We start from the raw sequence: 16,172 nt of genomic DNA, 5'->3' as shown, positions 1-16,172 counted from the left end.
TCCTCAATTGCTAAACTGGGATGTATTTCCTGGACCACTTAGGAGTGTGCTCACTTGGTTCATGTGGCATTGTATTCTCTGTTTTCTTTCTCTTACTCTTTTTTGTTTCTCCTGCCATAAGTAACTTATTTTTTAAAATGTGCTACCCTCAGCAAATAGCTGGTCTGTTTTCCTGTTAGTCTGTGTGGTTGAATTAACATAAATACAAGTGTCTAATTCTAGTCCTTTGATAGAAATATTCTTTATTAGTTTCTGTGGATATATCTAAATTGGTATTTTTAATCCAATTTTTATTAATCTTTTTTTTTCTTATTTAGATTGATGAACAAATTGAAAGTATGTTTAATTCAAAGAAGAGAGTTAAAGATATGGCTGCTCCTGGAACATCCAGTGTTCCTGCTCCAACTGCAGGAAATGCTGAGAAATTAGAAATTGCTAAGAGGTTGGCTCTTAGAATCAATGCCCAGAAGAATTTGGGCATTGAGTCTCAGGTATTAAGTAATTTGTTCCAAGTTTTAGTCATTACTTTTTATGTCAGCTCAAGTGAACCATTTGTTCTAGACATTGAGTTAGTGGGAATTTAACTTAATCTGAATACAGAGTTCTTTAATTACTGCATTTGGATGATGCCTCTTATATGGTTAACAGAAGTCCTAATGCCTATTTTGGAACTCCTAACTGAAGGAAGTTAGCTGCTGATTGTTTTTTAAAGTAATATTCTGATTGAGCTTACCAAAATCTTAAGGAAATAGCTCCCTTTTTCCTTTTTTTTTTTTTTTTAAGATTTTACTTATTTATTTGAGAGAGAAAGAGAGAGCACAAGCTGGGGGATGGACACAGGGGAAGCAGACTCCCCATTCAGCAGGGAGCCCTATGTGGGGCTCAGTTCCAGGACCCTGGGATCACGACCTGAGCCGAAGGCAGTTGCTTAACTGACTGAGCCACCCAGCCACTCTGCTTTTTCTTTTTTGATCTGCTTTTATTGGATGATTTATTGGGCACACAAACAATTCCTTGGAAGCATAATACCTGGTTACATAACTCAGACTAACATGGGCTTAACCAGTGGAAAATGTGTTAAATATTTCACATGCCATATTTCTCTTGAGAGCTTTTTTTTATTAATATTTTTTTTTTTTAAGATTTTTATTTATTTATTTGACAGAGATCACAAGTAGGCAGAGAGGCAGGCAGGGGAGGAGGGGAAGCAGGCTCCCCATTGAGCAGAGAGCCCAACATGGGGCTCAATCCCAGGACGCTGGGATCATGACCTGAGCTGAAGGCAGAGGCTTAACCCACTAAGCCACCCAGGCACCCCTAATTTTTAAAAAATTACCAGCTTAATTTTTAACAAAGGGTAAACTTTCATAGCATTCCCAAAGAATAGTTTGTGTATTTTAACAGTGTTTTGAAGTTTTTGAGAGTTTGTGGAGCTATAGAACGCTCTGTCCAGTAGGTTGGATAGCTTCAGGACTGTAACACCCAAGCTGGAATGACCAAGCCAGATGCTAGCGCACTGACTTAATGAGGCAGTTGCAGTTGAGGTTTAGAGTCTCAGGTTTCTGTTTGTTTTGTTGAGCCAGCAAGAATCTCTTCTCTGCTGCTTGGCTAAGATCAAGTGTTTAGCCAGTGAGTTACCGTGAAATGTCTGCTATACTCATGCCTTACTTCCTCTAAAAACGGGGATTATAGTGCCTAATCCAATATTCTCTGGGTTTATTATTGCTAGTAACTCTTTACTGGTGAAAGCAAATAGCCACGCCTTCTCATTGTTAGAAAAGCTTGAGGTTTGAGTCATGTACTACCTACAGAGTTCTGCCCACATTAGGCATATAGTAAAATTAAGTTCAAATTAAAAGGTTTAAGTAGAAAATAAAGTAAAAAGGTAAGTCAGTCATTTACTGTCATTTATTGGACATGGGCTTTGGTTGTGGGAGGAGGAAAGTTCAGTGGTAGTGGACAAAGTTGCTAATTTAGAGGAGACTCTAAGGAGCCACAAAGTTATGTAAATGATTTTAGAAACATTTTACTATATTTGATATCAGAGTTACCTAATTTTGATCCAGTAGAGTTTTTAATAGTAGAGTTGAATCTTCTTTATTTTTTTCATCAGTGTAAGGGAGATAGATGTATTAAACTATTAATATGTACTGCTAAATTACACTTGAGTAGGACTCTGCAATAGAAAGATGCTTCTAGTTAATGGCTTTCCAGAGAATAATTTGTGGTAGGATCCTGATCTTATCTCTGCCCTCATTTGAGATTTGACTGTAGGTCTTCTTTAACTGCAGGATGTGATGCAACAGGCCACCAATGCAATTCTCAGAGGTGGCACCATCCTGGCTCCCACTGTGTCTGCCAAAACCATTGCAGAGCAACTTGCTGAAAAGATTAATGCCAAGCTCAATTATGTGCCTTTGGAGAAACAAGAAGAGGAGAGACAGGATGGTGGACAGAATGAATCTTTTAAGAGATACGAGGAAGAATTAGAGATCAATGACTTCCCACAGGCAAGTAATAGTTTTCAACCTTTTTTAAATCATGGAGTAAAAACTCTTCTTGAGGAGCAAAAATACCTTCTTTAAAACCTGTGAACATTTTAATAGCTACTTCACTTTTTATTTAGATGAGGGAGACAACAATAGAAATTTTATTTATGTAAGTATATTCTAGTAACATTAGGATCTAATGATTTTATGTGAAGGTGTTAATTATATTCTTGATATTGATCATAATATTATTTAACTAGCCTAGTCTTTGTCAATAAACCAGATTTTTGTCCTGTTGTGAAGTGATATTTTTCCCCCACTCTTTGTTTCATAGACTGCTAGGTGGAAAGTTACCTCTAAGGAAGCTTTGCAGAGAATCAGTGAATATTCTGAAGCTGCAATTACAATCAGAGGAACATATTTTCCACCTGGAAAAGAACCTAAAGAAGGAGAGCGGAAAATTTACTTGGCAATTGAAAGTATGTATTGGCTGTTCTATTGTAGTCTTGAGTTAGGTTAGAGTTGATATAGATGCAACAGGCATGGAGAGACTATAAGGTCAGTTCTTGATCGAAAAAAAATAAGGAACACTTCCAAGAAAAAAATAATTTTATATATCATTTAAGGTCTTTATTTAGTAATTGAGTATATATAGAGAGGTCAATGATCTGTATATGGAACTCTTTTAATCTTGAAGGTTCAGTCAAATTAGAGAATCACTCTAAAAGAAAACACGCATTTTAAGGACCGATGTGTTTATGCTTCTAATAAGTAGAATATTCTGGCCAAAGTTTATGTTAGAAAATAAATCAGTATATTAGCTCACGTAATGAATGTTTATCCAAGCAAGTAGTCCCTGTGAAATTGTGCCCATTAAAGCTCTTGCATATCCTTAAAAGAAAACCGAGGACGGATGATATCTTAACACAAAGTATACAAGTATCATATAGAGTGATCAGATTTGGGTTTTTTTGTGTGTTTTGTTTTGTTTTGTTTTTAGATTTTATTTGTTTGAGAAATTGTGTGGTGTGGGGGTGCACACGAGCAGGGAGAGTAGCAGAGGGAGAGGGAAGGGGAGAGAGTCTCAAGCACACTCCTTTCTGAGCATGGAGCCATACTCAGGATTAGATCTCATGACCTGAACCTAAACTAAGAGTTGGATGCTTAACTTAGTGAGCCACCCATGCACCCCAATCAGATTTGGTTTTTAACTTTCTTTCACACATTCACGAATGAGTTTGAAAGAGTTTCCATTTGTATTTTTCCCCAATGTATTCTCCCACTGCATAGTAGGACCACTTGCGTCTCTTCATTTATATTTAATCTGAGTATCTTTGTAGTAGACTTACAAGTGTAGACCAGTCAGATCCACTTCATCTATTTAATGAACTAAATATTTGTTGCATCCTGGTTTTGGAGCTGTGGAGAGGTTCATTCTGTGTGTTTTGTAAGCTCCAAGTTTGTGGACTTGGAGCTTATACTCCAAGTATATTTGGAGCTTATACACCAAATACTTAGTGCTTTAAAGGGCTTTGATGGCTCCAGAGGACCCTTTCTCACACTGTGTATTATCTCAGGCACTAGCCTAGTTACTTTGAGGTGCACACATCACTTCTGAGAAAAGAAACCTTACCTCATCCTAGCTCTTTACCGGTTTATTTTTCTTCACAGTACTCACAGAAATTGTAGTATATTTTTACTTGTCTGTGTTTCCACCTCCCCCAGCAATTTGAGTTCGTGGATGTAGTGACTTTATCATCTGCTCTGTTCTTAGAGCAGATGGTAAACACTTAATAAATTTTTTGAGTAATGCATCTGATTAGGCCTCAAAGTCGTTTGTCTTCAGGATACAAAGTATTGCTTGACAGACCTATCCTCTATTTGATCTCTTAAAAGCTGCACTGTCCAAGGGAAGGCTCTGTAATGGCTGTGGAGCACTCAGAATATGGCCAGTGTGACTGAAATTTGCAAATCTTATTTAATTTTGTAAAGGAATTCATATTTGATTTTTTTTTTAAGACTTTTTATTTATTTATTTGACAGAGATCACAAGTAGGCAGAGAGAGAGGAGGAAGCAGGCTTCCTGCTGAGCAGAGAGCCTGATGCGGGGCTTGATCCCAGGACCCTGGGATCATGACTTGAGCCGAAGGCAGAGGCTTTAATCCACTGAGCCACCCAGGCACCCTTCACATTTGATTTTTTAAAATATTTTATTTGTTTATTTGACACACAGAAAGAGACATCACAAGCAGGCAAAGAGTCAGAGATAGAGGGGAAGCAGGCTCCCTGCCGAGCAGAAAGCCCAATGTGGGGCTCCATCTCAGGACCCTGAGGTCACAACCGGAGCCGATGGCAGAGGATTAACCCTCTCAGCCACCCAGGGACCCCTGATTTTTTATTTTTTTAAGTAATCTCTACACCCACTGTGGGGTTCAAACTCATGACTGTGAGATCAAGAGTTGCATGCTCTACTGACTGAGCCAGCCAGGTGCCCCAATTTTTATTAAGTTAAATTTAAATAGCCACATACATGGCTAGTAGCTACTGTAATGGTTAGCTTTTCTCTAAAGTTTATTGTTGGGAAGATCATTAGAAGGTATCCATTGTAAGTATATTGTAAATAAATTTTGTCATTGTTAGTGACAGTGTTAGTTTGTTCTTTGTTACATTTTGGCATTTGATTTTGTGAAGACTTTTAATTTTAGGTAAGTTCTATACTGAGTATAATCTACAGATGATTTGATTCTTAGGATTTGATTCTTTCCATCCCACCAACATGACTAAAAGTTAATTAGTTCTGTGCCTGTTCAGCCACTTTCCTATGAATTGGTCACCTCAGTTGTTTTTGTGTGGTATCTTAGCATAAAGACACAAGAAGAGAAATAGTGAGTATCCTGTCTACCCCTAAGTAGAAATAATTTCCTGGCCAAAAGTGCAAGATAGGGTCAGAGTACGTTAAAGTACTAAAAAGTGCTGTTGCCTAGATTATGCTGGGGTTTTTTTTCTTTCTTTATTAAGTATTTTCCTGGTTACTATAAACTTTTGATTAGTTTCCAGAGTTCTGATACAGGTGATTTCAGGTTTTTATAAATTTATTCACTTTTTGTCAAAGGACAGGCTTTTGGAGTTCGAAGCTCTGCCATTTTCACTGATGCACTCTCACTATAGGACCTTTTATTTTATTTTATTTATTTATTAAAAAGATTTTATTTATCTGACAGACTGAGATCACCAGTAGGCAGAGAGGCAGGCAGAGAGAGAGGAGGAAACAGGCTCCCCACTGAGCAGAGAGCCTGATGTGAGGTTCGATCCCAGAACCCTGGGATCATGACCTGAGCTGAAGGCAGAGGCTTTAATCCACTGAGCCACCCAGGCGCCCCCACTATAGGACCTTTTTTTTTTTTTTTAAAGATTTTATTTATTTATTTGACAGATAGATCACAAGTAGGCAGAGAGGCAGGCAGAGAGAGGAAGGGAAGCAGGCTCCCTGCTGAGCAGAGAACCCGATGCGGGGCTCGATCCCAGAACCCTGGGACCATGATCTGAGCCGAAAGCAGAGGCTTTAACCCACTGAGCCACCCAGGTGCCCCACTATAGGATCTTTTAAAGTTAATGATGAGGGGCGCCTGGGTGGCTCAGTGGATTAAAGCCTCTGCCTTCAGCTCAGGTCATGATCCCAGGGTTCTGGGATTGAGCCCCACATCAGGCTCTCTGCTCAGTGGGGAGCCTGTTTCCTCCTCTCTCTCTGCCTGCCTCTCCGCCTACTGGTGATCTCAGTCTGTCAGATAAATAAATAAAATTTTTTTAAAAAAAAGTTAATGATGAATTGTGGCAGTAGGGAAACTTGAATGCAGCCTTTATATGTTCCCTGTTATTTCCATTCTGCCGTTGGGACGCCTGGGTGGCTCAGTTGGTTGGGCAGCTGCCTTCGGCTCAGGTCATGATCCCGGCGTCATGCATATTTTAAAATGCACGCATATTTAAGATTCATGCATATTTAAAAATGGTATACAAAGGATGTAGAGCTAGAGCTAAGCAAATTCCATGGGTTTTGGGGAGGTTTTTTTCGTGATTGTGACTTTTACTAAGTCAGGTTTTTATTTTTTTTTATTTAATTTAATTTATTTATTTATTTATTTATTTTTAAAGATTTTATTTATTTATTTGACAGAGAGAAATTACAAGTAGACAGAGAGGCAGGCAGAGAGAGAGAGAGAGGGAAGCAGGCTCCCTGCTGAGCAGAGAGCTCCATGCGGGACTCCATCCCAGGACTCCGAGATCATGACCTAAGCCTAAGGCAGTGGCTTAACCACTGAGCCACCCAGGGGCCCCTAAGTCAGGTTTTTATATGCATCCTTTTATGTGTCCCGAAAGACTTTTGTTCTACCAGTGGCTGTGTTTCTAAATCATGTGATACTTTTCCTTATTGTGTAGTAAAATGAAGATAGCTGGCACCTAGCGCTTTAAGGAGAGAAAAAGTTACACTGACATCTTTCTGCACCTGGAACTGGACAGGTCTCCCCTACTCTGTTGTTCTTTAGACCATACAGGTTGGAGACACAGTGTCTTCCAGTGGAATCTGATGATAAAACCCTTGGTATATATGCAGTGATCCTTTTATTTTCAGCTTGAATATCATGGGTGTCATTTAAGCAAAACTAATACTTTTAAATGCCTGCCTTATAAAGACGTAAATCAGAGATGTAAATCAGGGGCATTTGCTTTGAAAAAGGATCCTCTGTGTAATTCTTGAATTTAAAAGTAATTATGTTTAGTATATATAAGTAATATATCAAGATTCATCTTACATAGAACTTTATCAGAACATATCTCCTCTACTGCTAAGTGAAGTGAGAAGCCCACAGCTTCTGCTTTACTTTTCCATCCATGTAGAATGCTTCTGGTCATTTCTCTCCATTGTCCACTTGTACTTGGGAAATAACATCTAATTTTTATAACCTAAACCAGCCTTTTCCAAACCCTGTGCAATAAGGTAATCTTGTCGAAAATGAATCTTTAGATTTCTAGAGCTATAGTGATGGTTAAGGACTGGACATTAGTAATTAAAATGATCCAAAGCTTTGAGATTTTCATGGATGATTAGTTTTTTAAAAGATTTTTTAGTTTTTGAAACTCCAGCCAAATCAACTGAACTCTAATAGGATGAAAACAGGTGTTGGAAGGAGCCTTGTGTCATCTGTTTCTAGTTCTGTAATTGGAGGGACACTAATGCCTGGCTCCTTGGAGGCTCTGTGTGGGTCAGCAGTTTCAGGCCTCCCACCAGGCAGCGGGAAGGAGAACAGGAAGGACTTAGGTGCCTAGCCATCCTGTATAATTTATAGCCTGTTTTGTGACCCTCTCTTTTTACTAGTGGAGAATCCCTTAAAAGCAGCCAGAGTTGTTTTAGGACCAATGAAAGGAAATGCCTCTTTTCCATGGCAGCTTATAAACATATGTAACCTATTACCTAAAGAGGCTTTATAAGTCAAAACTTTAAACTGGTCCAAATGGTCGGGCTCTAACTAAAATAGGAAAATTATTCTTCTATTTGGATTTAGGTGAGAGTGTCATTTTCTTTCTTTTTAAAACAGCACAGAATATCAACAAGCTTCACACCAACTCATGCCGAGTATCATATTTTCCTCCTGAATTTTATTTTGGTTGTAATTTTTAATCTGGCTTTTTGCTTTTGATTCTACCCTTTTGTGCTCTTGATTCTACCCTTTTGTTTTCTTTCATCCATCTCTCTTCTCTTCCAGCACCCACAGCTTTAAAATGTGCGGTTGCTGGCTGGTGGAGGTAGGATTTAGATTAGATATGTTGCTATAACTTCACAGCCATACTCCTGGCTCTTTCCTTCCTATTGTTAAACTGTTTCTTCTTCTTCCTCCCCTTGCTATTTCTCCTCTCCTCTTCCTTTTCCTTCTTCATCTCTTTCCTTTCTTCCTCTCCTCCCTTCCTTTGTTCTCTTTGGAATCAGAAAAGGTCATTTTTGTCTAATAAGGGGAATTCTATGGCTTGTTTTCCTGATTTCTTTTTCTTACATAAAATGATAAATACAGGGACGCCTGGGTGGCTCAGTCAGTTAAGTGTCTGCCTTCGGCTCCGGTCATGATCCCAGGCCCCTGGGATTGAGCCCCACATCGGGCTCTCTGCTTAGCAGGGAGCCTGCTTCCCCCTCCCTCTCTGCCTGCCTCTCTGCTACTTGTGCTCTTTCTCTCTGTCAAATAAATAAATAAAATCTTAAAAAAAAAAAAAAGATAAATACAGTTTTCTACATTGCATCTCTAGTTTTCATAGTGTTTAACATTTCACTCCTAGTTCTTCATTTCTATTCTGTTGGTACAGGTCTTTCATTTTTATCAATTTACACTAAGCTACCTATCTACTTTTATTTTTTTAATTATTATTTTATTTTCTTTGTTTATTTTGGGTTTTTGGCCGGGGTGGGGGATTGTGGGGCAGAGGGAGAGAAAGAATCTTAAGGAGGCTGCACACTCAGCGCAGAACCCGACGTGGAGCTTGATCTCATGACCCTCAGATCATGACCTGAGCTGAAACCAAGAGTTAGATCCTTAATCGACTGAGCCACCCAGCTGGCCCCCTTTTTTAGCTTTTGTTTATTTATTATTCTTTTATTTATTTATTTATTTTTGGTGTGTGCTACCTATCTAGATTTACCTGTTCCCTGGCATTGTCCCTTGGCTTTAGATCCTTCCACGCTACTCTTCATGGCTCTCTCATCTCCACGTCTCTACTTCTGGTCCATATTTCCATTGGCTTTAACTGACATTTCCAGATGGATGTCACATGAGCACTTGAAGTACAGTAGTCTCGGAATTGAGTTTCATCTACCATCAGTGCTGATAATACCTGTTTTTCCTCTTGGGTTTAGTATCTGCTTTATTCTTAATTTATTTGCTTCGCAACTCTTTGCCATTTAACTCTGCCTGGAGAACTGAGAGAGAGGTTTTTGTAAGGAATGATATTTGGAAGTCATTCTGATAGACTGCTTCCTACCTTCTCATTCTGTTATAATATCTTTACAAGTTTGTTTTTCTAACAGTCTGCAAGATCATAAAGAGCATGAATGAGTTCTTTGTATAATGAATCTCTCAGTCTATATCATACATGGTGAGAACTTCGTATTTCTTGAATTAAAATAACTGAATGAATGAATGTCTCCAGACCCCCTTATCCTCTGGGCTATCTTGCTGTGTTCTTTCCCAACCACAGTATACCTCTCAGTAATTAAGCATGCCTTTTTTTTTTTTTTTTTCCTAGCTTATTTATTTAGGAGAGAGAGAGAGCACCAGCAGGGAGGGAGAAAGAGAGAGAGAAGCAGGCTCCCTGCTAAGGAGGGAGCCTGATGAGGAGCCTGATCCTAGAACCCTGGGATCATGACCTGAGCTGAAGCAGGCACTTAACCAACTGAGCTGCCCAGGCACCCCTAAGCATGCCTTTCCTCATTTGTACTATTGCACATGGGATTCCCTTCATAAAATATTCCATAGCACCACTTCTCTTTTAATTTGGATAGTCCTCCACCTTAGGGAATATAATAAATGTCCAATAAGTATTTATTAAATAAATGAACCAAGGAGTTTATATTTCTCTTCAACTTTTATTCTTAGTCTCTTTTGGACAAAGTATTAATCATATTTTTCTTTGCTCTTTTTAATCATACCAAGAACTCTTTTTTTTTCTTTTTTTTTTTTTTTAAGATTTTATTTATTTATTTAAGAGAGAGACAGAACATGAGCGAGGAGAAAGTCAGAGGGAGAAGCAGACTCCTCATGGAGCTGGGAGCCTGATATGGGACTCGATCCTGGGACTCCAGGATCATGACCTGAGCCGAAGGCAGTCCAACTAACTGATCCACCCAGGCGCCCCTCTCTTTTTTTTTCTTTTAAGATTTATTTATTAATTTGGGGGAGAGAGCACGAGCAGGAGGGGCAGAGGGAGAGCAAGAGAGAATCTCAAACAGACTCCCTGCTGAGTGTGGAGTAGGATGAGGAGCTTGAGCTCATGACCCTGAGATCATGACCTGAATGGAAACAAGAGTTGGACACTTAACTCCAGGCGCCCCATTCCCTTCCCCCCAACCAGGAACTCTTAACACCACATGTAATGTGATCTCATTGGTTATATTTGAAACTCTAAAAGGAATCCGAATAATAAGCAGCCATTATATAATGTGGATGATGTTCCACCAGGTTCTGAAAGGCTATATTGGCAGGCAGTACAGTGTTTTTAAAAGTCATCTATAGGGGCACCTGGGTGGCTCAGTTGTTAAGCATCTGCCTGCCTTCCACTCAGGTCATGATCCCAGGGTCCTGGGATTGAACCCTGCGTCAGGCTCCCTGCTTGGTGGGAAGTCTGCTTCTCCCTCTCCCACTCTGCCTGCTTGTGTGCTCTCTCTTGCTGTGTCTCTCTATGTCAAATAAATAAATAAAATCTTTTAAAAAAAGTCATCTACAGTATTTCCTTTTGGATCTCTGTGACATGGATAAACATCCAGTGTAATTCTAGTAATCAAATAACGCTTTCCTCTCATTACCAGGTGCCAATGAACTGGCTGTGCAGAAAGCAAAGGCAGAAATCACCAGGCTTATAAAAGAAGAGCTGATTCGGCTGGTGAGTGAAAACCTCAAAGACTTTCCTACTTTTTTAGTAAATATTTTATTGAACTATAATATAAATTCAGAAAATTACACAAGTCATAAACGTATAGCTTGGTGAATTCTCACAAAGGAAGCACACTGATGTCATCTCTGTCCAGATCAAGTAACATAGTATAATACCAGCATTCAAGAAGACACCCACACACCCCTCCCCCAAATGTAACAGTATTCTGACTTTTAACATGATAGATTAGTTGCACCTATTTTTGAACTCCATTTAAGTGGATTGATTGCTGTGTATTCTTTTATATCTAATTTCTTTGACTCAACATTACTTGGAGGAAATCCATGTTGTTGCATGTAGCAGTAATTAATTGTCTTTCATGTCTCTTTTGTATATATCAGTATGCTTTTCTCTTGGGTATATACCTTGGAGTTGAATTGCTAGTTGTAGTATAGATGTAGTTAGGTTTATGTAAGTTTTGCTAAATAATTTTCCAAAGGGGTTAGGCCATGGAAAAGGCATCCTCTTACAGATCACCTTCCCAAAGAAGGTGAACGTATCCCTGTGTCCTTTTTTTTTTTCTTTTTTTTAAGATTTATTTATTTGCTTTGGAGAGCATGCATGTGAGGCAGAGGAGGAGCAGAGGGAGAGAAGCAAACTCCCAGCTGAGTGTGAAGCCGGCCTCAGGGCTTGATCCTGAGCTGAAATCAAAAGTCCAGATGCTTAATCAGCTGAGCCACCTAGTTGCCCCCATCCCTGTGTCTTTAGTGCCAGTTGAAGTTTGTAAGCTCCCTATAATATATACACTGGGTGAAGGCCCTTTGAAAGGACACTTTGTCCTTTCTCCATAAATGTGTTTTGGAGGCCTTTTCTACAATTCCCCTTACAGAACTTTCTTTGGGGTGATAAAAGGTTTAAAGAATAGAAGCTACACAAAACAGGAAGGAAGAAGAAATTTTTTTCTTTTTCTTTCTTTTTTTCGGAAAACAACCTTTGATTCAAGGGCTTTTAAGACTGTTTCACCAAGAAGTGATAAAGAACCTTGTTGCCACCACCATTAGTTTGTTCAAAACTGCTAAGAGTAGTCACATGAACACAGATGATTGGTTATTGAGGAGTTTTTCCTTCCTCAGTATAATACTAACATTTTCTGTTCAAAATATCTGATAATGCTGTAAGTTTGGAAAGGAAATGCCTTTGACATGTATTTTTTTCTTCCTTTGCTTTTTTCTGAGTATGCACCTTTTTTCTCTTTTAGCAAAATTCATACCAACCAACAAATAAAGGAAGATACAAAGTCTTATAAAACATCCGGAAAAAACTTTTTACTTGTGCTGGTCTGTGACACATGTGGCAGTTGTCTCCAGTTTACAATGTATTGTAAATTAAGATTTTTAAAATTCTGTCTTGCTGATTTTTTTTAAATATATGAAACCAGTATTTGCTAAAGAAATCTTCTTTCAGTAAGTACCACCAGAATTATCAAACTGTATTTAAAGGAGGCCTGTTTTCAGTGTATTATGTCCTTTAATGTAAACTTTAAATATCAATATTTTAAATATCTGGATAATATTCCAGAAGTTTAAAAAAATGGAAATATTTGGACTTTATATTGACAGTAATAAAGTATACAAGTCACTAAGGGGCTCTTCACCTTATCCTCTTGAAATGAAATTGTGATCATCTTCTCAAAAAAAGGTAAAATTTTCTAATTTTGTGTCCGTGCCCCCTCACCCCCCACCCTCAGCTTAAATCTTACTTGACTCCATGGGACAATATGAACTGGGCTTAAGAATGTTATAATAGAATTTTTACAAAATGTTTCAGTTTTTGTTTCAATTTTATCATCATAAATGGACAATAGTTGGACTGCTTTTTGGTTTTATAAAATTAAATATTTGTAGTATAAGAGGTTTTTGCATTTCTTTACACTGCAAAGAGTTTTAGTATTTACTCCTCTTAGGTTCCCCCTCACAACCTCTGTCTCTGTGTCTAGCTACTAAATCTTTTTTAATCTTCCTTAAAAGAAAATGATTTATAGCCTAGAAATATTGTTTCCTCCTCCGCCCCCCCCCAGAAAGTGTTTGTTTATACATCTGTACATAGAAACACAATAATTTTAATCCACATTTTCTCCAAGATTATTGAGTAGGTTATGAATTTTCTTTCTTAAAAAATTTCCAGCATAATGATACCTGTGTTGTAGACTTAGATTTAAGCATCTCTCAGTGAAATTTAACTCATGGGAGTCATAAATTATATTTTTGACCCCTCAGATATATTTCCTGAATATTCTAATTTAAAATATTATAATTGGATCACCCAATATTCTTTTCAAGATTCCTGGTGTATTAGAACTTTGTATTATTGTCACTTCTTGAAAAAAAGAAAATAGCCAGGAATTAAATAGATACATGTCTTAAAGTAAGAGAGACAAGTTTCTGAATATTCTTGACTTAAGAGTTTTTTAAAAAGAAGAAAATAAAGCATACTAAAGTCATACTTAGTACATTAAGTGGTTAAAATGACAAGGACTGTCAATCATTTCTTCAATATATATTGTTATGCTTACTGAAAAACTAAGGGATATTCTTAGATTCCTTTCATATCTACTTTCTTTCTTAGAAGAAGAAAACAAACAAGACACATGTAACAGGAGAACCAGATAAATCATTTACTCTGAAATGCAGGCATCTTGGGTTACTTTTCCTTTCCTTTTATTTATTTGCTTATTTTTATTACCTAGTGATTTTTTTTTTTTCTTTTTTGATAGAATAATGTGGCAGTCTCACTTTGGTGACAATTGGTGCTCCCTTCAGCCTCCTGGATCACTTTGAGATTCAGAGTTTTATATCATTTTAGCATTACTACCTTTATGTTTGTATATCTAGTTGTAATAAAACACTGATAGTATTTTGTCCTAAAGTGAAACACATTTCTCTGTTAAAACAATTTTTAGTGTCACACTGACTCTTTGATTTTTTAAATCAGAATGATGTACAGACTAAATGGTTTTTTAATGCAGTATCAGTATCTGCTCGTGTTTTCTAAATTCCTTATAAAATAAAGTTAATTCAACCTACAGTTTCCAAAAATTATCTCCGCTGAAATGTTTTATGCTGTTGCTCTAATTTTGTTTACATGGTAGGTATGTGAAAGGAGTATTGTACTCTGTATCTTTATTAAAAATTCTGGCAGTCCTACGGCTCAGAATATACAGTTCTATCCAAAAATATCTTCCTGAAGAAGCCTCTTAGTCTTAGATTTTGTTTGCATTTGGTATAATACAGGCGATAGGTGAAATAATAGTTCATGTGCCAGTTGGCATTGTGTTACAGTGCACTTGTTTTACAAAATGGAAGTATAGAATTTAACAATGATGGCTAAGTTCTTTCCAAGTCATTGTAGACACTTTATTATTTGATATGTTTCATGTCTTACCAGCCTCGTTGGTGTACAGATGGTGGTCAGCTGGGAGTCACAGTGCACCTGAGACTGCAGTCCTTCCTCTGAGGCAGGCAGACTGGACATGTGAAGTTGTTTGAGCAGAACCAGCCCTTAAGTACCTGGGATTTATAAATCCTATAAAGCCAACTGTGGGATCTGTTCCTAAATAGCATATTAGCACTGTAGGGATCACAGACTAGAAAGCAAAACCTCCAGAGTTGTAACTTAAGCTATGCGTGAGCTCTTTTCCCTGTGGTGCCTTCCTTTCCTTTATAAAACCATCCGCTGAGGTCATTTACTAACAGATAACATAGTGCTTAAGATGGGACCTGGGGGGGAAATGGTAGTTGAATTCTAGGATAGAAAGCTACACTTTGTTTAGTAAAATGTTATATTTTTGTTACTTTATTGATGATGGATGCAAAGCTCTTAAAGCAGGCGAGACTAAGTAGCTAGCCCAGGGTGATCCTTGAGGTCAGATGCTTCCTCTTGGATTGCGATCTGGAGCTACTCGTTCTTCAGTTTGGTACATAGTTTTAAGAATTGGAATATGCTGGTATTTTTTGGTGCCTTCTGCTTCTGGCACAAAAAGCTGAAGTTAAGATGGGTATGTAAATATAAAGACAAAGAGTGAATGAATATGTGTGGAGGAGTGGAGGGGATGTCTTATCTTTTTATTCATTTTAGGTAATATAATCATCAAAAAGCCTTAATAAGATCTCTCTTGAGTGGGCTCTTTGGCTTGGGAATATGATCAGCATCTTGCTGCTTAATGTTAGGCAAGTTCTCCAGAGCTAAAGATGGCTACATTTCCCTCCCTAGTTAAAGATCCCCTGGTGGTTTCAATTACAGCTATTTGAAGGTTATTTTCCCCCCCTCCAGTTATCAACTTAAAATTTTCCTCAGGCAGGAATCCAAGAAGAAATATGGAGGAAAATTGTAAACAAACATTTTCTTTTTTTAAAGATTTTTATTTATTTTATTTGACAGAGATCACAAGTAGGCAGAGAGGCAGGCAGAGAGAGAGGGAGGAGGAAGCAGGCTCCCTGCTGAGCAGAGAGCTCGATGCGGGGCTCCATCCCAGGACCCTGGGATCATGACCTGAGCCAAAGGCAGAGGCTTTAACCCACTGAGCCACCCAGGCGCCCCGTAAACAAACATTTTCTTTGCAAAATCCCTGCAATATTCGTGATCTCACCTTTATAGTGTCTTCTGGCTAAGCTGGTGTTTGTGTACTTGTAAGTGCATACTGTCAAATCACATGACTGGAGAGGAATTAACTTTTTTTTTTTTTTTTAAGATTTTATTTTAAAATAATCTCTTCACCCAGAATTCACAACCCTGAGATCAAGAGTTGTGTGTTCAACGGACTAAGCCAGCTAGGTACCCTGAGGAATTTACTTTTGATTATTTTTCTTGACTTTACTTTTCTTCAGATATGGCTTCAGCTTATTCATGATTTTGAAGGTCTAGGCTTTCAAAATAAATTCTAACTTTGCATTAACTTTGGGGAGGAAAAAAAAGTATGAAATAAAAAAATAAAGTTTTAACAATCCTTTGGAAATCTAGAGCTCAGAGTTACCCATTCAGATATTATTAGGATTACTA

The 16,172-nt window shown here is 37.9% G+C and overlaps 1 protein-coding gene across 1 annotated transcript in view; it reads left to right on the top strand.

The window, feature by feature from the left end:
• The window catches only part of DDX46 (DEAD-box helicase 46), a 70,657-nt gene extending 56,445 nt beyond the window's left edge, over positions 1 to 14,212 (top strand). The window contains exons 19-23 of the mRNA XM_044227310.1: positions 318 to 494; positions 2,292 to 2,510; positions 2,824 to 2,968; positions 11,053 to 11,126; positions 12,376 to 14,212. Of these exons, the coding sequence (XP_044083245.1) occupies positions 318 to 494; positions 2,292 to 2,510; positions 2,824 to 2,968; positions 11,053 to 11,126; positions 12,376 to 12,423 (663 nt within the window). The 3' untranslated portion in view covers positions 12,424 to 14,212. The remainder of the gene's footprint in view (positions 1 to 317; positions 495 to 2,291; positions 2,511 to 2,823; positions 2,969 to 11,052; positions 11,127 to 12,375) is intronic.
• The last annotated feature ends 1,960 nt before the right edge of the window (positions 14,213 to 16,172 follow it).

The sequence above is a fragment of the Neovison vison genome, chromosome 1, assembly GCF_020171115.1.
Source record: "Neovison vison isolate M4711 chromosome 1, ASM_NN_V1, whole genome shotgun sequence".
Lineage (NCBI taxonomy): Eukaryota > Metazoa > Chordata > Mammalia > Carnivora > Mustelidae > Neogale > Neogale vison.
The sequence above is the reverse complement of the archived record's forward strand: the minus strand, read 5'-3'. Positions and strand labels throughout refer to the sequence as shown.